At 49.7% G+C, this 21,610-nt stretch overlaps 1 protein-coding gene across 1 annotated transcript; it reads right to left on the bottom strand.

Moving 5' to 3' along the window:
• Positions 1-361: 361 nt before the first annotated feature.
• LOC116364457 (3-hydroxyisobutyrate dehydrogenase, mitochondrial-like) lies at positions 362-20,921 on the bottom strand. The gene is made up of 8 exons (XM_031817586.1): positions 20,785-20,921; positions 17,276-17,436; positions 16,758-16,867; positions 16,452-16,573; positions 2,620-2,753; positions 2,160-2,236; positions 1,484-1,640; positions 362-1,219 (listed from the first exon to the last, which is right to left on the bottom strand). The coding sequence occupies exons 1-8, from the start codon at positions 20,852-20,854 to the stop codon at positions 1,052-1,054; spliced, it is 999 nt and encodes a 332-aa protein (XP_031673446.1). The 5' UTR covers positions 20,855-20,921; the 3' UTR covers positions 362-1,051.
• Between the last annotated feature and the right edge of the window lie 689 nt (positions 20,922-21,610).

Below are 21,610 nucleotides of genomic sequence, written 5' to 3'. Positions count from 1 at the left end.
CCCATTTCAGCCATTTGTTTCAGTTTGGTTCCTAGTGAATACACCCCAGTTTACACTCTTATTTCCCCAAAAGAAAAGCAGTCACCTACAGACATGAATGAAAGTATGTGGGACAGCTTAATAAAACACACATTAGACATCTTTGCTAGAATACATATTTGTACTGTGATGCAACACTTTAAAGTGCTTACCCTCTCTAACGAGGCGCTTAATAAAAATATAGAGTGAAGTAATTATCTAGATCAGTCTCATCAGGCACCTTGTCTTCCTCCTGCTAACATACAGTACAGACACATCCTCCTGCAAACAGACACCTGTGAAAGGCTTTAGAGTAGTGGGTCAAAAAGCAATCCAATATCACTGGAAGGAAACATACCTATAGTCTCTCACCTTTTATTAAACAGTAAAACACATACAAATAAGACAGGAACCTTCTATCCCTCCCCATGTCAAGAGTAAATAAACCCAACAGGAAGAGAACAACAAATCAATGAACAGGATCAACACTGTGCCGTTGCAGTGAGGTGAGTGGCGACTAGAACTAACAATCATCTGAAGTCCCAGTGGTCTATTGTTGACGAGTGTGGTCGTTAACGAGTATAATGCGGGTCATTTCCTTGACAACGCCTGGGTCTGCTTTCCATGACGACGCGTGCTAAGGTAGCACTGATATCATCATGGTGATAGCTGTAGTGGTTAGTCAGCCTACTGAGTGACAGTGACTTGAGAGCCTCCCCACACCTCAAACATCCGTCTTCTAGCCAAGCCATCGAAAACATTATTAGAAAGCTACTTTAACAAAAGGCAGGATCACAGAGGCAACATGACTCCCATCTTACAGACACAGTGTAGTCTAGTACTCTGCTGAGATGATCTGTCATGTCATCACGGCTGGCTGCGCTCTCTTGGGTTTGACCCAATACACACGTCTTGACAAGTCCTGGGGAGAGGGGGGGCAAACCGACGCATCCTAACTACATGGTAGTAGTCTTGTATGGAATAGACCCTGCTAAAGCTATGGATGGGGTGTGGGGGTACTGTTCCCCCACCCCTATTGGCCCTCGTTCTCCTCATCCTCCCTCAGGAACTGGAAGACAGAGGAGAAGTCTTTGCCGGAGTAGCCCCGAGCACACATCATGCGGTATATCTGGTGGGCCAGGGAGCCCAGAGGGACAGGGGTCTTGGTGTTGGTGGCTGTAGTCTGGGCTAGCCCCAGGTCCTGAAGAGGACAAACTCATTAGCTCTCTGCCATCACCGCTTGTTGTACACAGCACAGTTAAAACATGCCAAACGCACATCTCTTTACAGTTACATCAAAGTTAATACTATTGACAGAGACATTAACGAAAATAAAGTCACAGGAAATTAAAGAGCCCCTGAAGAATCATGTGTCACTCAAACATTTGTGTGTACTAAAACATCTTGAGCGAGAGAGCGAGAGAGAGAGAGAGAGAGAGAGAGAGAGAGAGAGAGAGAGACACACCTTGGCCATGAGTTGGGTCCCGAAGCCTCCCTGGTAGTTGTTTCCAGAGGGGACTCCCTCCATGACACCAGGTACAGGGTTGTAGGTGTCACTGGACCAGCAGCGGCCTGAACTCATGTTCAGGATCTTAGCCAGTAGCTTAGGGTCCAGACCTAGTCTGCCAGGGGCCAGGAAATCACAAGCATAAAAAAATAATAAATAAAAAATATTTTACAAGTTTAAATTAAGGCTACCCCCCTACTTTTAATAATGACATCAGGCAATTTCCGGCCAAACGTTCCCCTAGCGGGATGTATGTCCTAGACAGGTTTTAAGGTGGGTTACTGTTTACTGTGTGTAATTTCTGATTGCTGGTTAGTCATAACTACAAGTAAAGGATGAGTCAGAGACAACATGTAGACAGTTGATAGAGTAGGAGCTTCATAAAAATAAGGAGCTTTTCCATTGGACTTTAAGAGAGAGTTCCATTGGATAGTTACTTTAAGAGAGAGTTCCATTGGATAGTTACTTTAAGAGAGAGTTCCATTGGATAGTTACTTTAAGAGAGTGACTATAGTGGTAGTGTTACAGATCTGTACGATACTCACAGCATGGTTCTGTTCATCAAGCGTTAAGTGCAACAAGACATTTTGTTGGAGATATGTTCTCTGCTGTGAATGTATTGTGAATACTCTACCTGATGCCAAGGTTCATGGTCTCAGAGGTCCCGATCATGCCTATCGCCAGCAGCATATTGTTGCAGATTTTGGCTGCCTGTAAGAAACAGTCTGCTGGTTACATCCCATGTAGTCACATGTCCTTCTGTAATAATCCACCCATAATGCCCCTAGTAGGAACGTAATGTGTGTATCCCCAATGGCACCCTATTCCCTAAAGTGTTTAACCTTTGACCAAGGCCTCACGGACAGGTAGCCTAGCGGTTAAGATCATTGGGTCAGTAACAAAAAGGTTGCTGGTTTGAATCCCTGCACAGACTTGGTGAAAAGGCACTTAACACTAACTTCTCCTGTAGGTTCCTCTGGATAAGAGCGTCTGCTAAATGACCCCCCCCCCCCCCCCCCCACATTTTTTAAATCTAAATAAATAATAGGGGGCCATTTGAGACACAGGTCATGTAAATGTGTAGGACTACCCACCTGTCCAGTGCCGACAGCCCCACAGTACACCACGTTGGCTCCCATACAGGTGAGCAGTTCCTGGGCCGCAGTGAACTCCTCCTCTACTCCCCCCACCATGAAGGTCAGCTTCCCCGAGCTGGCAGCCCCCACACCTGGACAAAAGGAGGGTGAGATGCACATCCTAAACGTGAGAATATCTGATGAAGACTTGGGTGAAGAGGAAACGTTGTACATTTGGGAGCATAGCACACACCAGACAAACACACACCCAGGGCCTTGGGATGGGCTGTGCTTGTAGCTTATAAAACATGGCGGTTTCATTACAATAGTAAGTCTGTCAGTCACTGTTGTTACTTCTCAAAACTTATGAGGTAATCACAGAAAGATTGATGCAAATGTACAGAGCACTTGACTAAAACAGCTTGTTCTCTTGTCCAACACCCACCCTTCTCTCACCAAGTTTGGCTGAGAAAGTAATTCCACATCAAATCAACTGAAATTAAAAATGAGGTAAGCCCAAGGCTTGTGGATTATTTCAATAGCTTCATACTCAAACATAAGGTTGTGGGGAAAGTAAAGGGAGCTAAACATATTTAGACAAAATGAAGTGTCAGCAAAAAGCTGTCTGAGAGAAAGAGATGTCCCAAATCCCATGACAAATGTGGGATAACCAGTTCAAATATAGAAATGATTTTAAACACATTAAAAACACATTAAAAACCTAAGATACAAAGCCCCAAAATGCATAGATAAAAAAGGCAACCCTTTCATTTCTGTTGCCAAAGCTACAGGCCCTCGGTCTCTGCCATAATAATGGGCAGTGTGTGTGTGTGTGTGTGACGACTGCATCTCTGCCATCTCACACAGCCTGGGAACCAACACACACACACCAATTATGGAGTCTCTAAGGACATGCATTACAGTGAAAGTGAATGTGTTTTTTTGGTGGCTACGTAGCTAGAGTTCTGTGGTCAAACCTTTTCATTCCAGTCAGCACAGTAGTTTTAATGATAAACATTTCCCAAGGCTTTATGTACAAGTCTAATTGATTTCAATAAAAATGTATAAGAAAACAATTGTATTTTTCTGTGTCGTAATGGACTGGATTTGGGACTAGGTTATTGTATGATGACTACACTGACAGAGCAGGGGCGCGTTCCAAAATAGAACCCTACTCCCCTATATTGTGCACTACTTTTAACTAGCTCCCTGTGGGCTCTGGTCAACAGTAGTGTACTATATAGGGCTCTGGTCAACAGTAGTGCACAATATAGGGAACAGGGCTCTGGTCAACAGTAGTGCACTATATAGGGAACAAGGTCCCATTTGGGCTGCATCCCAGGTTGTGGCTTTCCTATTATTGCTCCAGAAAACAAGGCATTCCTTCCAACAGTGAGTCTGCTGCCAAACCTCTCTGACGCACTGTGGGTTCTGGCTGGAAGAGGCAACACATGAAGGACAGAGAACCAGAGGTCTCTCAAAAGCACAGGGAAACAGCCTGAGTTTAGACCATCTCGCACAAAGTAAGTCTGGGTTGGAGAAGGTACCCTGGATACGTCCAAACTGGGCTACAGCAAAGCTCCTTGCTGGATTCAGAAGAAGCAGAGTTGGAGGTTCTAAACAAGATGTGTCTCCTGATCAAAGGCTCAAGTCTTGGTTACAGTACCATCATCTGGGTAACAATGACAAGTCTCATCGCATTCCAGCACAGTATCAAGGTAGTAACATGCTCCAATACTTAACTCTAACCAAAAACACACACACACACACACACACACACCTCTGTGACCTGCAGCCACCCAAGTTCAATGAGGGAAGCTGGACAGCCTTAATCCATGAGCACTGCCACAGGAAGGATGCATATAAATCATTACTAATCTTTAGGGCCTGATGGTAAAATATGCCAACATCAACTCAAAGTGGCTTTCCTCAAGTTAAAAGGCGGAGTTCAAACAAACAGTGTGTGTAGTGTGCGACTGATTTTACAGCTTGGAGCCTTTCTGAAGGTCAGTGTGCGTCTACCCTGAAGACTGTGATAGTGTTTTACAGCTTGGGGGTCAGTATGGCTCTTCCCAATCTTCCCTAACCCCCCCCAGTGTCTGAACGCCAAACCTATTCCCGATTTAGTGCACAACTTTTGACCAGGGCCCATAAGGTACTCCTCCTCCTCCTCTTCATGACCCAGTCTGTCAGGTAGGTCCTCCTCCTCTTTATGACCCAGTCTGTCAGGTAGGTCCTCCTCCTCCTTATGACCCAGTCTGTCAGGTAGGTCCTCCTCCTCTTTATGACCCAGTCTGTCAGGTAGGTCCTCCTCCTCTTTATGACCCAGTCTGTCAGGTAGGTCCTCCTCCTCTTTATGACCCAGTCTGTCAGGTAGGTCCCCCTCCTCTTTATGACCCAGTCTGTCAGGTAGGTCCTCCTCCTCTTTATGACCCAGTCTGTCAGGTAGGTCCTCCTCCTCTTTATGACCCAGTCTGTCAGGTAGGTCCTCCTCCTCTTTATGACCCAGTCTGTCAGGTAGGTCCTCCTCCTCTTTATGACCCAGTCTGTCAGGTAGGTCCTCCTCCTCTTTATGACCCAGTCTGTCAGGTAGGTCCTCCTCCTCTTTATGACCCAGTCTGTCAGGTAGGTAGGTCCTCCTCCTCTTTATGACCCAGTGTGTCAGGTAGGTAGGTCCTCCTCCTCTTTATGACCCAGTGTGTCAGGTAGGTCCTCCTCCTCTTTATGACCCAGTCTGTCAGGTAGGTCCTCCTCTTTATGACCCAGTCTGTCAGGTAGGTCCTCCTGCTCCTCCTCCTCTTTATGACCCAGTCTGTCAGGTAGGTGGTCCTCCTCCTCCTCTTTATGACCCAGTCTGTCAGGTAGGTGGTCCTCCTCCTCCTCCTCTTTATGACCCAGTCTGTCAGGTAGGTCCTCCTCCTCCTCCTCCTCTTTATGACCCAGTCTGTCAGGTAGGTCCTCCTCCTCCTTATGACCCAGTCTGTCAGGTAGGTACTCCTCCTCCTCCTCTTTATGACCCAGTCTGTCAGGTAGGTACTCCTCCTCCTCCTCCTCCTCTTTATGACCCAGTCTGTCAGGTAGGTAGGTCCTCCTCCTCCACCTCCTCTTTATGACCCAGTCTGTTAGGTAGGTCGGTCCTCCTCCTCCTCCTCTTTATGACCCAGTCTGTCAGGTAGGTCCTCCTCCTCCTCTTTATGACCCAGTCTGTCAGGTAGGTCCTCCTCCTCCTCTTTATGACCCAGTCTGTCAGGTAGGTCCTCCTCTTCTTTATGACCCAGTCTGTCAGGTAGGTCGTCCTCCTCCTCCTCTTTATGACCCAGTCTGTCAGGTAGGTCGTCCTCATCCTCCTCTTTATGACCCAGTCTGTCAGGTAGGTCCTCCTCATCCTCCTCTTTATGACCCAGTCTGTCAGGTAGGTCCTCCTCCTCTTTATGACCCAGTCTGTCAGGTAGGTAGGTCCTCCTCCTCTTTATGACCCAGTCTGTCAGGTAGGTAGGTCCTCCTCCTCTTTATGACCCAGTCTGTCAGGTAGGTAGGTCCTCCTCCTCTTTATGACCCAGTCTGTCAGGTAGGTAGGTCCTCCTCTTTATGACCCAGTCTGTCAGGTAGGTCCTCCTCCTCCTCCTCCTCTTTATGACCCAGTCTGTCAGGTAGGTCCTCCTCCCTCCTCCTCTTTATGACCCAGTCTGTCAGGTAGGTCCTCCTCCTCCTTCTCCTCCTCTTTATGACCCAGTTTGTCAGGTAGGTCCTCCTCCTCCTCCTCTTTATGACCCAGTCTGTCCGGTAGGTCGGTCCTCCTCCTCTTTATGACCCAGTCTGTCAGGTAGGTCCTCCTCCGCCTCTTTATGACCCAGTCTGTCAGGTAGGTCCTCCTCCTCTTTATGACCCAGCCTGTCAGGTAGGTCCTCCTCCTCTTTATGACCCAGCCTGTCAGGTAGGTCCTCCTCCTCTTTATGACCCAGTCTGTCAGGTAGGTCCTCCTCCTCTTTATGACCCAGTCTGTCATGTAGGTCCTCCTCCTCTTTATGACCCAGTCTGTCAGGTAGGTCCTACTCCTCTTTATGACCCAGTCTGTCAGGTAGGTCCTCCTCCTCTTTATGACCCAGTCTGTCAGGTAGGTCCTCCTCCCCCTCCTCCTCTTTATGACCCAGTCTGTCAGGTAGGTCCTCCTCCCCCTCCTTTTTATGACCCAGTCTGTCAGGTAGGCCCTCCTCCTCCTCCTCCTCTTTATGACCCAGTCTGTCAGGTAGGTCCTCCTCCTCCTCCTCCTCCTCTTTATGACCCAGTCTGTCAGGTAGGTCCTCCTCCTCCTCTTTATGACCCAGTCTGTCAGGTAGGTCCTCCTCCTCCTCCTCCTCTTTATGACCCAGTCTGTCAGGTAGGTCCTCCTCCCTCCTCCTCTTTATGACCCAGTCTGTCAGGTAGGTCCTCCTCCTCCTTCTCCTCCTCTTTATGACCCAGTCTGTCAGGTAGGTCCCCCTCCTCCTTATGACCCAGTTTGTCAGGTAGGTCCTCCTCCTCCTCCTCTTTATGACCCAGTCTGTCCGGTAGGTCGGTCCTCCTCCTCTTTATGACCCAGTCTGTCAGGTAGGTCCTCCTCCGCCTCTTTATGACCCAGTCTGTCAGGTAGGTCCTCCTCCTCTTTATGACCCAGCCTGTCAGGTAGGTCCTCCTCCTCTTTATGACCCAGTCTGTCAGGTAGGTCCTCCTCCTCTTTATGACCCAGTCTGTCAGGTAGGTCCTCCTCCTCTTTATGACCCAGTCTGTCAGGTAGGTCCTACTCCTCTTTATGACCCAGTCTGTCAGGTAGGTCCTCCTCCTCTTTATGACCCAGTCTGTCAGGTAGGTCCTCCTCCGCCTCCTCTTTATGACCCAGTCTGTCAGGTAGGTCCTCCTCCTCCTCCTCCTCCTCTTTATGACCCAGTCTGTCAGGTAGGTCCTCTTCCCCCTCCTCCTCTTTATGACCCAGTCTGTCAGGTAGGTCCTCCTCCCCCTCCTCCTCCTCTTTATGACCCAGTCTGTCAGGTAGGTCCTCCTCCCCCTCCTCTTTATGACCCAGTCTGTCAGGTAGGTCCTCCTCCTCCTCCTCCTCCTCTTTATGACCCAGTCTGTCAGGTAGGTCCTCCTCCTCCTCCTCCTCTTTATGACCCAGTCTGTCAGGTAGGTCCTCCTCCTCCTCCTCTTTATGACCCAGTCTGTCAGGTAGGTCCTCCTCCTCCTCCTCCTCTTTGACCCAGCCTGTCAGGTAGGTCCTCCTCCTCTTTCTGACCCAGCCTGTCAGGTAGGTCCTCCTCCTTCTCCTCTTTATGACCCAGTCTGTCAGGTAGGTCCTCCTCTTTATGACCCAGTCTGTCAGGTAGGTCCTCCTCCTCTTTATGACCCAGTCTGTCAGGTAGGTCCTCCTCCTCCTCCTCCTCTTTGACCCAGTCTGTCAGGTAGGTCCTTCTCCTCCTCTTTATGACCCAGTCTGTCAGGTAGGTCCTCCTCCTCCTCCTCTTTATGACCCAGTCTGTCAGGTAGGTCCTCCTCCGCCTCTTTATGACCCAGTCTGTCAGGTAGGTCCTCCTCCTCTTTATGACCCAGCCTGTCAGGTAGGTCCTCCTCCTCTTTATGACCCAGTCTGTCAGGTAGGTCCTCCTCCTCTTTATGACCCAGTCTGTCAGGTAGGTCCTCCTCCTCTTTATGACCCAGTCTGTCAGGTAGGTCCTCCTCCTCTTTATGACCCAGTCTGTCAGGTAGGTCCTCCTCCTCTTTATGACCCAGTCTGTCAGGTAGGTCCTCCTCCGCCTCCTCTTTATGACCCAGTCTGTCAGGTAGGTCCTCCTCCTCCTCCTCCTCCTCTTTATGACCCAGTCTGTCAGGTAGGTCCTCTTCCCCCTCCTCCTCTTTATGACCCAGTCTGTCAGGTAGGTCCTCCTCCCCCTCCTCCTCTTTATGACCCAGTCTGTCAGGTAGGTCCTCCTCCCCCTCCTCTTTATGACCCAGTCTGTCAGGTAGGTCCTCCTCCTCCTCCTCCTCTTTATGACCCAGTCTGTCAGGTAGGTCCTCCTCCTCCTCCTCCTCCTCTTTATGACCCAGTCTGTCAGGTAGGTCCTCCTCCTCCTCCTCTTTATGACCCAGTCTGTCAGGTAGGTCCTCCTCCTCCTCCTCCTCCTCTTTGACCCAGCCTGTCAGGTAAGTCCTCCTCCTCTTTCTGACCCAGCCTGTCAGGTAGGTCCTCCTCCTTCTCCTCTTTATGACCCAGTCTGTCAGGTAGGTCCTCCTCCTCTTTATGACCCAGTCTGTCAGGTAGGTCCTCCTCCTCCTCCTCCTCTTTGACCCAGTCTGTCAGGTAGGTCCTTCTCCTCCTCTTTATGACCCAGTCTGTCAGGTAGGTCCTCCTCCTCCTCCTCTTTATGACCCAGTCTGTCAGGTAGGTCCTCCTCCTCCTCCTCTTTATGACCCAGTCTGTCAGGTAGGTCCTCCTCCTCTTTATGACCCAGTTTGTCAGGTAGGTCCTCCTCCTCTTTATGACCCAGTCTGTCAGGCAGGTCCTCCTCCTCTTTATGACCCAGTCTGTCAGGTAGGTCCTCCTCCTCCTCCTCTTTATGACCCAGTCTGTCAGGTAGGTCCTCCTCCTCCTCCTCCTCTTTATGACCCAGTCTGTCAGGTAGGTCCTCCTCCTCTTTATGACCCAGTCTGTCAGGTAGGTCCTCCTCCTCCTCCTCTTTATGACCCAGTCTGTCAGGTAGGTCCTCCTCCTCCTCTTTATGACCCAGTCTGTCAGGTAGGTCCTCCTCCTCCTCCTCTTTGACCCAGTCTGTCAGGTAGGTCCTTCTCCTCCTCTTTATGACCCAGTCTGTCAGGTAGGTCCTCCTCCTCCTCCTCTTTATGACCCAGTCTGTCAGGTAGGTCCTCCTCCTCCTCCTCCTCCTCTTTGACCCAGCCTGTCAGGTAAGTCCTCCTCCTCTTTCTGACCCAGCCTGTCAGGTAGGTCCTCCTCCTTCTCCTCTTTATGACCCAGTCTGTCAGGTAGGTCCTCCTCCTCTTTATGACCCAGTCTGTCAGGTAGGTCCTCCTCCTCCTCCTCCTCCTCTTTATGACCCAGTCTGTCAGGTAGGTCCTCCTCCTCCTCCTCTTTATGACCCAGTCTGTCAGGTAGGTCCTCCTCCTCCTCCTCTTTGACCCAGCCTGTCAGGTAAGTCCTCCTCCTCTTTCTGACCCAGCCTGTCAGGTAGGTCCTCCTCCTTCTCCTCTTTATGACCCAGTCTGTCAGGTAGGTCCTCCTCCTCTTTATGACCCAGTCTGTCAGGTAGGTCCTCCTCCTCCTCCTCCTCTTTGACCCAGTCTGTCAGGTAGGTCCTTCTCCTCCTCTTTATGACCCAGTCTGTCAGGTAGGTCCTCCTCCTCCTCCTCTTTATGACCCAGTCTGTCAGGTAGGTCCTCCTCCTCCTCCTCTTTATGACCCAGTCTGTCAGGTAGGTCCTCCTCCTCTTTATGACCCAGTTTGTCAGGTAGGTCCTCCTCCTCTTTATGACCCAGTCTGTCAGGCAGGTCCTCCTCCTCTTTATGACCCAGTCTGTCAGGTAGGTCCTCCTCCTCCTCCTCTTTATGACCCAGTCTGTCAGGTAGGTCCTCCTCCTCCTCCTCCTCTTTATGACCCAGTCTGTCAGGTAGGTCCTCCTCCTCTTTATGACCCAGTCTGTCAGGTAGGTCCTCCTCCTCCTCCTCTTTATGACCCAGTCTGTCAGGTAGGTCCTCCTCCTCCTCTTTATGACCCAGTCTGTCAGGTAGGTCCTCCTCCTCCTCCTCTTTGACCCAGTCTGTCAGGTAGGTCCTTCTCCTCCTCTTTATGACCCAGTCTGTCAGGTAGGTCCTCCTCCTCCTCCTCTTTATGACCCAGTCTGTCAGGTAGGTCCTTCTTCTCCTCCTCTTTATGACCCAGTCTGTCAGGTAGGTCCTCCTCCTCCTCTTTATGACCCAGTCTGTCAGGTAGGTCCTCCTCCTCCTCTTTATGACCCAGTCTGTCAGGTAGGTCCTCCTCCTCCTCCTCTTTGACCCAGTCTGTCAGGTAGGTCCTTCTCCTCCTCTTTATGACCCAGTCTGTCAGGTAGGTCCTCCTCCTCCTCCTCTTTATGACCCAGTCTGTCAGGTAGGTCCTCCTCCTCCTCCTCCTCCTCTTTGACCCAGCCTGTCAGGTAAGTCCTCCTCCTCTTTCTGACCCAGCCTGTCAGGTAGGTCCTCCTCCTTCTCCTCTTTATGACCCAGTCTGTCAGGTAGGTCCTCCTCCTCTTTATGACCCAGTCTGTCAGGTAGGTCCTCCTCCTCCTCCTCCTCCTCTTTATGACCCAGTCTGTCAGGTAGGTCCTCCTCCTCCTCCTCTTTATGACCCAGTCTGTCAGGTAGGTCCTCCTCCTCCTCCTCCTCCTCTTTGACCCAGCCTGTCAGGTAAGTCCTCCTCCTCTTTCTGACCCAGCCTGTCAGGTAGGTCCTCCTCCTTCTCCTCTTTATGACCCAGTCTGTCAGGTAGGTCCTCCTCCTCTTTATGACCCAGTCTGTCAGGTAGGTCCTCCTCCTCCTCCTCCTCTTTGACCCAGTCTGTCAGGTAGGTCCTTCTCCTCCTCTTTATGACCCAGTCTGTCAGGTAGGTCCTCCTCCTCCTCCTCTTTATGACCCAGTCTGTCAGGTAGGTCCTCCTCCTCCTCCTCTTTATGACCCAGTCTGTCAGGTAGGTCCTCCTCCTCTTTATGACCCAGTTTGTCAGGTAGGTCCTCCTCCTCTTTATGACCCAGTCTGTCAGGCAGGTCCTCCTCCTCTTTATGACCCAGTCTGTCAGGTAGGTCCTCCTCCTCCTCCTCTTTATGACCCAGTCTGTCAGGTAGGTCCTCCTCCTCCTCCTCCTCTTTATGACCCAGTCTGTCAGGTAGGTCCTCCTCCTCTTTATGACCCAGTCTGTCAGGTAGGTCCTCCTCCTCCTCCTCTTTATGACCCAGTCTGTCAGGTAGGTCCTCCTCCTCCTCTTTATGACCCAGTCTGTCAGGTAGGTCCTCCTCCTCCTCCTCTTTGACCCAGTCTGTCAGGTAGGTCCTTCTCCTCCTCTTTATGACCCAGTCTGTCAGGTAGGTCCTCCTCCTCCTCCTCTTTATGACCCAGTCTGTCAGGTAGGTCCTTCTTCTCCTCCTCTTTATGACCCAGTCTGTCAGGTAGGTCCTCCTCCTCCTCTTTATGACCCAGTCTGTCAGGTAGGTCCTCCTCCGCCTCTTTATGACCCAGTCTGTCAGGTAGGTCCTCCTCCGCCTCTTTATGACCCAGTCTGTCAGGTAGGTCCTCCTCCGCCTCTTTATGACCCAGTCTGTCAGGTAGGTCCTCCTCCTCTTTATGACCCAGCCTGTCAGGTAGGTCCTCCTCTTTATGACCCAGTCTGTCAGGTAGGTCCTCCTCCTCTTTATGACCCAGTCTGTCAGGTAGGTCCTCCTCCTCTTTATGACCCAGTCTGTCAGGTAGGTCCTCCTCCTCTTTATGACCCAGTCTGTCAGGTAGGTCCTACTCCTCTTTATGACCCAGTCTGTCAGGTAGGTCCTCCTCCTCTTTATGACCCAGTCTGTCAGGTAGGTCCTCCTCCGCCTCCTCTTTATGACCCAGTCTGTCAGGTAGGTCCTCCTCCTCCTCCTCCTCTTTATGACCCAGTCTGTCAGGTAGGTCCTCTTCCCCCTCCTCCTCTTTATGACCCAGTCTGTCAGGTAGGTCCTCCTCCCCCTCCTCCTCTTTATGACCCAGTCTGTCAGGTAGGTCCTCCTCCCCCTCCTCTTTATGACCCAGTCTGTCAGGTAGGTCCTCCTCCTCCTCCTCCTCTTTATGACCCAGTCTGTCAGGTAGGTCCTCCTCCTCCTCCTCCTCTTTATGACCCAGTCTGTCAGGTAGGTCCTCCTCCTCCTCCTCTTTATGACCCAGTCTGTCAGGTAGGTCCTCCTCCTCCTCCTCCTCCTCTTTGACCCAGCCTGTCAGGTAGGTCCTCCTCCTCTTTCTGACCCAGCCTGTCAGGTAGGTCCTCCTCTTTATGACCCAGTCTGTCAGGTAGGTCCTCCTCCTCTTTATGACCCAGTCTGTCAGGTAGGTCCTCCTCCTCCTCCTCCTCTTTGACCCAGTCTGTCAGGTAGGTCCTTCTCCTCCTCTTTATGACCCAGTCTGTCAGGTAGGTCCTCCTCCTCCTCCTCTTTATGACCCAGTCTGTCAGGTAGGTCCTCCTCCTCCTCCTCTTTATGACCCAGTCTGTCAGGTAGGTCCTCCTCCTCCTCCTCTTTATGACCCAGTCTGTCAGGTAGGTCCTCCTCCTCCTCCTCTTTATGACCCAGTCTGTCAGGTAGGTCCTCCTCCTCTTTATGACCCAGTTTGTCAGGTAGGTCCTCCTCCTCTTTATGACCCAGTCTGTCAGGCAGGTCCTCCTCCTCTTTATGACCCAGTCTGTCAGGTAGGTCCTCCTCCTCCTCCTCTTTATGACCCAGTCTGTCAGGTAGGTCCTCCTCCTCCTCCTCCTCTTTATGACCCAGTCTGTCAGGTAGGTCCTCCTCCTCCTCCTCTTTATGACCCAGTCTGTCAGGTAGGTCCTCCTCCTCCTCCTCTTTATGACCCAGTCTGTCAGGTAGGTCCTCCTCCTCCTCCTCTTTATGACCCAGTCTGTCAGGTAGGTCCTCCTCCTCCTCTTTATGACCCAGTCTGTCAGGTAGGTCCTCCTCCTCCTCCTCTTTGACCCAGTCTGTCAGGTAGGTCCTTCTCCTCCTCTTTATGACCCAGTCTGTCAGGTAGGTCCTCCTCCTCCTCCTCTTTATGACCCAGTCTGTCAGGTAGGTCCTTCTTCTCCTCCTCTTTATGACCCAGTCTGTCAGGTAGGTCCTCCTCCGCCTCTTTATGACCCAGTCTGTCAGGTAGGTCCTCCTCCGCCTCTTTATGACCCAGTCTGTCAGTTAGGTCCTCCTCCGCCTCTTTATGACCCAGTCTGTCAGGTAGGTCCTCCTCCTCCTCCTCTTTATGACCCAGTCTGTCAGGTAGGTCCTCCTCCTCCTCCTCTTTATGACCCAGTCTGTCAGGTAGGTAGGTCCTCCTCCTCCTCTTTATGACCCAGTCTGTCAGGTAGGTCCTCCTCCTCTTTATGACCCAGTCTGTCAGGTAGGTCCTCCTCCTCTTTATGACCCAGTCTGTCAGGTAGGTCCTCCTCCTCTTTATGACCCAGTCTGTCAGGTAGGTCCTCCTCCTCTTTATGACCCAGTCTGTCAGGTAGGTCCTCCTCCTCTTTATGACCCAGTCTGTCAGGTAGGTCCTCCTCCTCTTTATGACCCAGTCTGTCAGGTAGGTCCTCCTCCTCTTTATGACCCAGTCTGTCAGGTAGGTAATCCTCCTCCTCCTCCTCTTTATGACCCAGTCTGTCAGGTAGGTAGGTCCTCCTCCTCCTCTTTATGACCCAGTCTGTCAGGTAGGTCCTCCTCCTCCTCTTTATGACCCAGTCTGTCAGGTAGGTCCTCCTCCTCTTTATGACCCAGTCTGTCAGGTAGGTCCTCCTCCTCTTTATGACCCAGTCTGTCAGGTAGGTCCTCCTCCTCTTTATGACCCAGTCTGTCAGGTAGGTCCTCCTCCTCTTTATGACCCAGTCTGTCAGGTAGGTCCTCCTCCTCTTTATGACCCAGTCTGTCAGGTAGGTCCTCCTCCTCTTTATGACCCAGTCTGTCAGGTAGGTCCTCCTCCTCTTTATGACCCAGTCTGTCAGGTAGGTCCTCCTCCTCTTTATGACCCAGTCTGTCAGGTAGGTCCTCCTCCTCTTTATGACCCAGTCTGTCAGGTAGGTCCTCCTCCTCCTCCTCTTTATGACCCAGTCTGTCAGGTAGGTCCTCCTCCTCCTCCTCTTTATGACCCAGTCTGTCAGGTAGGTCCTCCTCCTCCTCCTCTTTATGACCCAGTCTGTCAGGTAGGTCCTCCTCCTCCTCCTCTTTATGACCCAGTCTGTCAGGTAGGTCCTCCTCCTCCTCCTCTTTATGACCCAGTCTGTCAGGTAGGTCCTCCTCCTCTTTATGACCCAGTCTGTCAGGTAGGTCCTCCACCTCCTCCTCTTTATGACCCAGTCTGTCGGGTAGGTACTCCTCCTCCTCTTTATGACCCAGGCTGTCAGGTAGGTACTCCTCCTCTTTATGACCCAGCCTGTCAGGTAGGTCCTCCTCCTCTTTATGACCCAGTCTGTCAGGTAGGTCCTCCTCCTCTTTATGACCCAGCCTGTCAGGTAGGTCCTCCTCCTCTTTATGACCCAGTCTGTCAGGTAGGTCCTCCTCCTCTTTATGACCCAGTCTGTCAGGTAGGTCCTCCTCCTCTTTATGACCCAGCCTGTCAGGTAGGTCCTCCTCCTCTTTATGACCCAGTCTGTCGGGTAGGTACTCCTCCTCCTCTTTATGACCCAGGCTGTCAGGTAGGTACTCCCCCTCTTTATGACCCAGCCTGTCAGGTAGGTCCTCCTCCTCTTTATGACCCAGTCTGTCAGGTAGGTCCTCCTCCTCTTTATGACCCAGTCTGTCAGGTAGGTACTCCTCCTCTTTATGACCCAGCCTGTCAGGTAGGTCCTCCTCCTCTTTATGACCCAGTCTGTCAGGTAGGTCCTCCTCCTCTTTATGACCCAGTCTGTCAGGTAGGTACTCCTCTTTATGACCCAGCCTGTCAGGTAGGTCCTCCTCCTCTTTATGACCCAGTCTGTCAGGTAGGTCCTCCTCCTCTTTATGACCCAGTCTGTCAGGTAGGTCCTCCTCCTCTTTATGACCCAGGCTGTCAGGTAGGTACCCCTCCTCTTTATGACCCAGTCTGTCAGGTAGGTACTCCTCCTCTTTATGACCCAGGCTGTCAGTTAGGTACTCCTCCTCTTTATGACCCAGTCTGTCAGGTAGGTACTCCTCCTATTTATGACCCAGGCTGTCAGGTAGGTACTCCTCCTCCTCTTTATAACCCAGACTGAACCATCAATAGGATAAGCAGAGAGACTGAATGGATTCACCATTTTGTCAGACATGATAGGAAATGATCCAGTGTCGGCCATTTTAACCTGAACCAAGGCCCACATGGGAGTCTGCTGTCCTGGGTTGAGTCACCAGGTTGTCAGAAGAAATACAAAATCAGTCCTCTTCCCAGTGGAATTCACAGATACACACGTGTGGCAACAGAGACATGAGTACACATATGATCATGACGGAGAGGTTTCTCTTTATATAACTTGGTCAAATGGTTTGTTGTGAAGTTGTGCTCTGAGAGAGAGATGCACTGGTAGTAGACTTTAAAAAACACATTTTTTCAGAAAAGGAGGGTCAGAAATAGTTTTTTGAGCTGCTGGGATCTGAGAGCAGAGCGTTTGGATGGAAGGGTCATCGGATCAAACTCCAGATGCTGGGATCTTAAATAATCCACATCATGGGCCACAAATGTGCTAGAGAAAGCAATCTACTAAATCTGGTCCCTTTCAACAATTAGGGAGTGGAGGGGCTGGTCCTCTCCGATTGCAGCAGAGACCCCCCAAGGCAATACTGCGTCCCAAATGTCAGCATAGTCCTATGGGCCCGGGTCAAAAGTAGTGCACTATATTTACATATGTTTTGTTATGTAACTAGGAAATTCAGGTAAGAACAAATTCTTATTTACAATGACGGCCTACCCAGACGACGCTGGGCCAATTGTGCGCTGTGTTATGGGACTCCCAATCACGGCCGGATGTGATACAGCCTGGATTCGAACCAGGGACTGTAGTGATGCCTTTTGCACTGAGAAGCAGTGCCTTAGACTGCAGAGCCACTCGGGAGCCCTATATAGGGAAGAGTGCCATTTGGAATGCAGCCTGTATTAGTCCTTACCTCCTGACACAGGTGCGTCCATAAAAACTGCCCCCATCTTCTCCGCGGCCACGGCCATCTCCTTGGAAACGGCTGGGTCGATGGTGCTGGAGTCGATGAGTAGCGAGCCTTTCTTAACCTTCCTGTAGAACAGTAAAGTACCCACCTTATGGTTTAAGACAGTAGTCTGAAGGGTTTCTGTTAAAGACAGATAGCTAAGTGACTCGATTCTTGTATTAGGACTCTGGTCAAAAGTAGTGCACTATAAAGGGAACAGGGGGCCATTTGGGACATTGCCAGTGAGTAATCGAGAGCGAGGGATCTTACTTGAGGATACCGTTGGGCCCAGTGTAAACCTCGATGACGTTGGGACTGGAGGGCAGCATGGTGACGACGCGGTCTGCCTGGTCTGCCACCTCCGCAGGGTTATCCACAATCTGACAAAACAGGGCTTTAGTCATTAGGGCACGCCGTAGCAAAATGTTTCAAATACAAAAACGAGTGTTTCCTATTGGACAAGTTCAGGTAGTCCCTCCCCGTTTTAGTCTGTTGGTGCTTAATGAATAAGCTACACCCCAGGCAAGCGCAACCATTAGGATTCAATTAAGAAGTAGATCGGCAATGACGAGAGTAAAATCTTATGATGGACTCAGTTTGTTTGGACACTCATTTAAGTGGTTTCACCCATCTACAATAGATTTTTTTAGTCATGGTATTTTGTTTGTGTTTTTTGAGCACCTACCAGCTGACATCACATCAGAGAGCTATGACATGCTATCAGCCGGCGCATTTCGCTCAATGCACTGCCATTAGCAAACAAGCAAGATCGTTTTTTTTTGTCCCACCTGGGCACCCAACTCTTGCAGTTCTTTGCAGGACTCAGGGAAGATGTCAGTGGCGATGACGGGGTATCCGTGCTTCAGCAGGTTCTTGGCCATGGGTTTTCCCATGTTCCCCAGGCCGATGAAACCCACCTGGGTCTTAGAGGCCATGGACCTGCTGGAGACTGGGAGGTACAAGGGTGTATTCATCAGTACAAACCGGTGCAAAACATTCCAACAAAAACTAGTGTTTCTTATTGGACAAGTTCAGGTAGGCCTAGGTCCCTCCCTTTTGGTTCCTAATACACCCCAGGAACAACTTGTATTAAGACTAGACTACTACCCAAAGCCTTTTGTTATCCTTTCAGCCAAGCTGAGACAGCTCTAATACAGCTTTTCTGTGGAGGCCTTCACTAACAAAAATAAATAGTCAGAATGTGAAAAACTATAGTCTCTTGCAAAATGCTGTTAAAAGGCTCCCTAGTCCATCGAAACAGCCAGGACACTTCTAATCGAAGCCTTGCCGTTCTGTTTCAATGAAATCCAAACATAACCCAGCCCTATCAATAGTTACCCAACACCTGTATAGTACATTGCAGTGGGTAATGTCAGAGGCAAGCTTGGTAAAAACTAAATACGACCAAGGAAAGTTGGCCAGACATTTATACTTTGATTCCAGACATTTATACTTTGATTCCAGACATTTATACTTTGATTCCAGACATTTATACTTTGATTCCAGACATTTATACTTTGATTCCAGACATTCATTTTTTTCCTGAGAATTAATTTAATTTCAAATCCTAAAGCATTTGCTATGAAAAGCCAGTGCAGCCCTTGTAGTGCCAGTCAAGCTAATGCAGACAATAATTACATAGCAAAGCAGTAAGCAGGTAGTGAACTCATTCACCATTTCCTAGAAAAACATGTATGAAGGCTGAAAGTACAGACGTATTGGCCAAAGGGCATCTTATAAATAAACTGTGGTGTGTAAATGTGAGAGAAGAAGGGGGGGGGGGGGGGGGGGGGGGGGGTGCAGGCTACAGGTCTCTCACATGGCTGCCGCTCCGAGCCAATCTTCATAGTGGCTTCAGTGGAAAGAGACACCTGACCTGCCACTGTTGGACTGACACCGTGTTCACTTGTTAGTTGGAACTAGGAAACTCCGAAATGTACAACTCGCTAACTGATTTTAGTCACACAAGTGCCACGAATCAGCAAGTTGTAAGTGCCAGAGTTCCGACTAGCATTTGAACGTGGGACAAGGATACTACCACACACACACACACACACACACACACACACACACACACACACACACACACACACACTCAGAAACTACAGCACACAAAACCCCATGGCTGCGTCTCAATAATCTCTACTTCCTCCTGAACTGTGTCCTCCCACGAATGTAAAGGCATTAGAATGGTGTAGGCATGGGCTAGAGGGAGTTTCCATGTACCAGTCAATTCCATGAAGGGACGTGAACAAGACCATACGTCGAGACTGTTGGGACCCAACCCCGGTCTTGTGTGGTAGACCTACTGCCATTGCAATGAAGGTCACTGGCCCTTAATCATGACTCAGTTCCATCACACAGAGTCATTGGAGAAAGGGGTCTTCTGTATGGGGGAGTTTTGTTATGCGCTCCGACACTCAGTCTGAACATTAACACGGTTAATGCTTTTGGAAGCATAAAGGTTATTTCATATCAACGAGAAAATATACATTTTAAAATGATACATTTACACACACCTTTATAAAGGTTAGTGTTCCAACATAGCCATATCTCCATGTTGCAGCTCTTTTGAACAGAAAACGGACAGAAGACAGGCGACCACCTACGCTAATTAGCCATCTAGCATTCTCCGAACACCTGTATGCCATCTGTGCAAACCTGCTACATCAAGAGAATCTTTTTTAGATTTAGGATTCTGTCTCCCTGATGTAAGGGCTATGCTTCAAAAGCCACGATTATTGTTTTGCAAGCGATAATTATTAACATTTCTAAACGTGAAAACAGCATCGGGATTGTAATTGACACAAGCCAGTCGTGGGCGAAGCTAACCACATAAAACTGTAGGGAGAATGCCGCCTAGAGTTTGAGAGCTAGGAGGTCACGTTTTTCACAAGGCTGGTTATCAAGGTAAGGGTTGAGCTACCGGCGAGGACAGTAGGCTGGGTTATCAAGGTAAGGGTTGAGCTACCGGCGAGAACAGTAGGCTGGGTTATCAAGGTAAGGGTTGAGCTACCGGTGAGGACAGTAGGCTGGGTTATCAAGGTAAGATTTGAGCTACCAGCGAGGACAGTAGGCTGGGTTATCAAGGTAAGGGTTGAGCTACCGGTGAGGACAGTAGGCTGGGTTATCAAGGTAAGATTTGAGCTACCAGCGAGGACAGTAGGCTGGGTTATCAAGGTAAGGGTTGAGCTACCGGCGAGGACAGTAGGCTGGGATTTCAAGGTAAGGGTTGAGCTACCGGTGAGGACAGTAGGCTGGGTTATCAAGGTAAGATTTGAGCTACCAGCGAGGACAGTAGGCTGGGTTATCAAGGTAAGAGTTGAGCTACCAGCGAGGACAGTAGGTTGGGTTTTCAAGGTAAGAGTTGAGCTACCAGCGAGGACAGTAGGCTGGGTTATCAAGGTAAGGGTTGAGCTACTGGCGAGGATAGTAGGCTGGGATTTCAAGGTAAGGGTTGAGCTACCTTGAGGACAGAAGGTGCACAGCACTGGTATGAGAAGAGATGTAATAAAAACATGCAGCAGAACAGACTAGCTATAGCTGGACTACATCTCAATGATCTGTACTGGCCTCACTCACCCACTTTTCCTTTCCTTCCATTGTGCATGAGAGCTGGTTGATAAGCTGAAGCAGTGGTTCCCAACATGGGGGTACTAGGACCCCTGGGGGTACTTGGTCTATTGGTAAAAGGCAAATGGGGGACGGGGACTTCAGGGGTACCCCAGGGATGAGTAAAATACAGTTGTACAGTAACTGGAAAAGGTTGGGATCCACTGAGCTAAAAGCTATTACTAGAGACACAGAAGAGTCTATAACAAACGCGTGTACTGTACAGTATACATCTACAGAAGGCGTGGCATTATAATTGACAATATTTGTGCAAACAATCACTCTATTCAATTCAGAACTCGCTTGGCTAATCGACAGACTTGCTGACAAGAGCTGTGGGGTTTGACTTAACCCTGAACTTGTTACTTGTGCGAGATGCACACGGACACACCTTTGATTAGAACATTTGCTGGTGTTGGCTATCGGTCGCCTTGATAAACAACAAATGTTTCGATCAACCAACGTCCCATGACTTTAGCTAGCTCTTATAGCTAGGTAGTTATTTCAGTAAACTAACTAACGTTAGCAGAAGTGAGCGAGCCACAACAGCCAATGCTAATCAACTTTTGTTCAACGTTGATTTTTCACGCAGCGGTGCCTTTCGTAACATAGACGGGAATGGTCATCAAACAGGTCCTCAACATTGATGGTAGACATATTTTTGTTATATTTTTAAACTCCTTACCCAAAGTAAAGTCAACATGTTTGAGGCTCCTTCCCCATAGGTTCCGAGACCCCCTTAAAACAGCGGCCATGTTTCTTTCCTTTCTGACCACGGATTCAGCGTGACATAATTGGGTGGGTTGTAAATGACACGTTTTCTGCCCAATCACAAAGCCGCTTACCCAGGTTTATTTGCGATGAGAAACAGTGGGGGCGGGACATCTGAACTGCATGAACTTGAAGGACATGGCTGATTTCATACATCTAGCACTGAAATGCACAATCAGAAGTTAATAACACAATTTCAATGGTCTGCTCGGGCGGTGGAAACGCGTTTTCAATAGCTCAACCCTCAACCCTCATGTCCATTTTGATCGAGTTATATTATATTATGGAAGAACAGTATCTGCTATTGCTATAAAGCAGGTGCCTAATTGCTATTTATTATAATCTGGTTACCAACGTCATTAGAGCAGTAAAAATACATGTTTTGTCATACCCCTGGTATAAGGTCTGTTATAAACATGGTTCTAGCCCTGAAGGCTGATTGCCTGACAGCTGTGGGCTCCCGAGTGGCGCAACGGTCTAAGGCACTCCCTGGTTCGAATCCAGGCTGTATCTCATCCGGCCGTGATTGGGAGTCCCATAGGGTGGCGCACAATTGGCCCAGCGTCGTCTGGGTTTGGCCGGGGTAGGCTGTCATTGTAAATAAGAATCTGTTTTTACCTGACTTGCCTAGTTAAATAAAGGTTACATTTAAAAATAGATATCAAATAGCTCGAATCCTCGAGGTGACAATATAAACATCTGTCGTTCTGCCCCCGAACAAGGCAGTTAACTAACTGTTC

The sequence above is a fragment of the Oncorhynchus kisutch genome, unplaced genomic scaffold, assembly GCF_002021735.2.
Source record: "Oncorhynchus kisutch isolate 150728-3 unplaced genomic scaffold, Okis_V2 scaffold1082, whole genome shotgun sequence".
Taxonomy (NCBI): Eukaryota; Metazoa; Chordata; class Actinopteri; order Salmoniformes; family Salmonidae; genus Oncorhynchus; species Oncorhynchus kisutch.
This window is presented reverse-complemented; position numbering and strand designations above follow the sequence as displayed.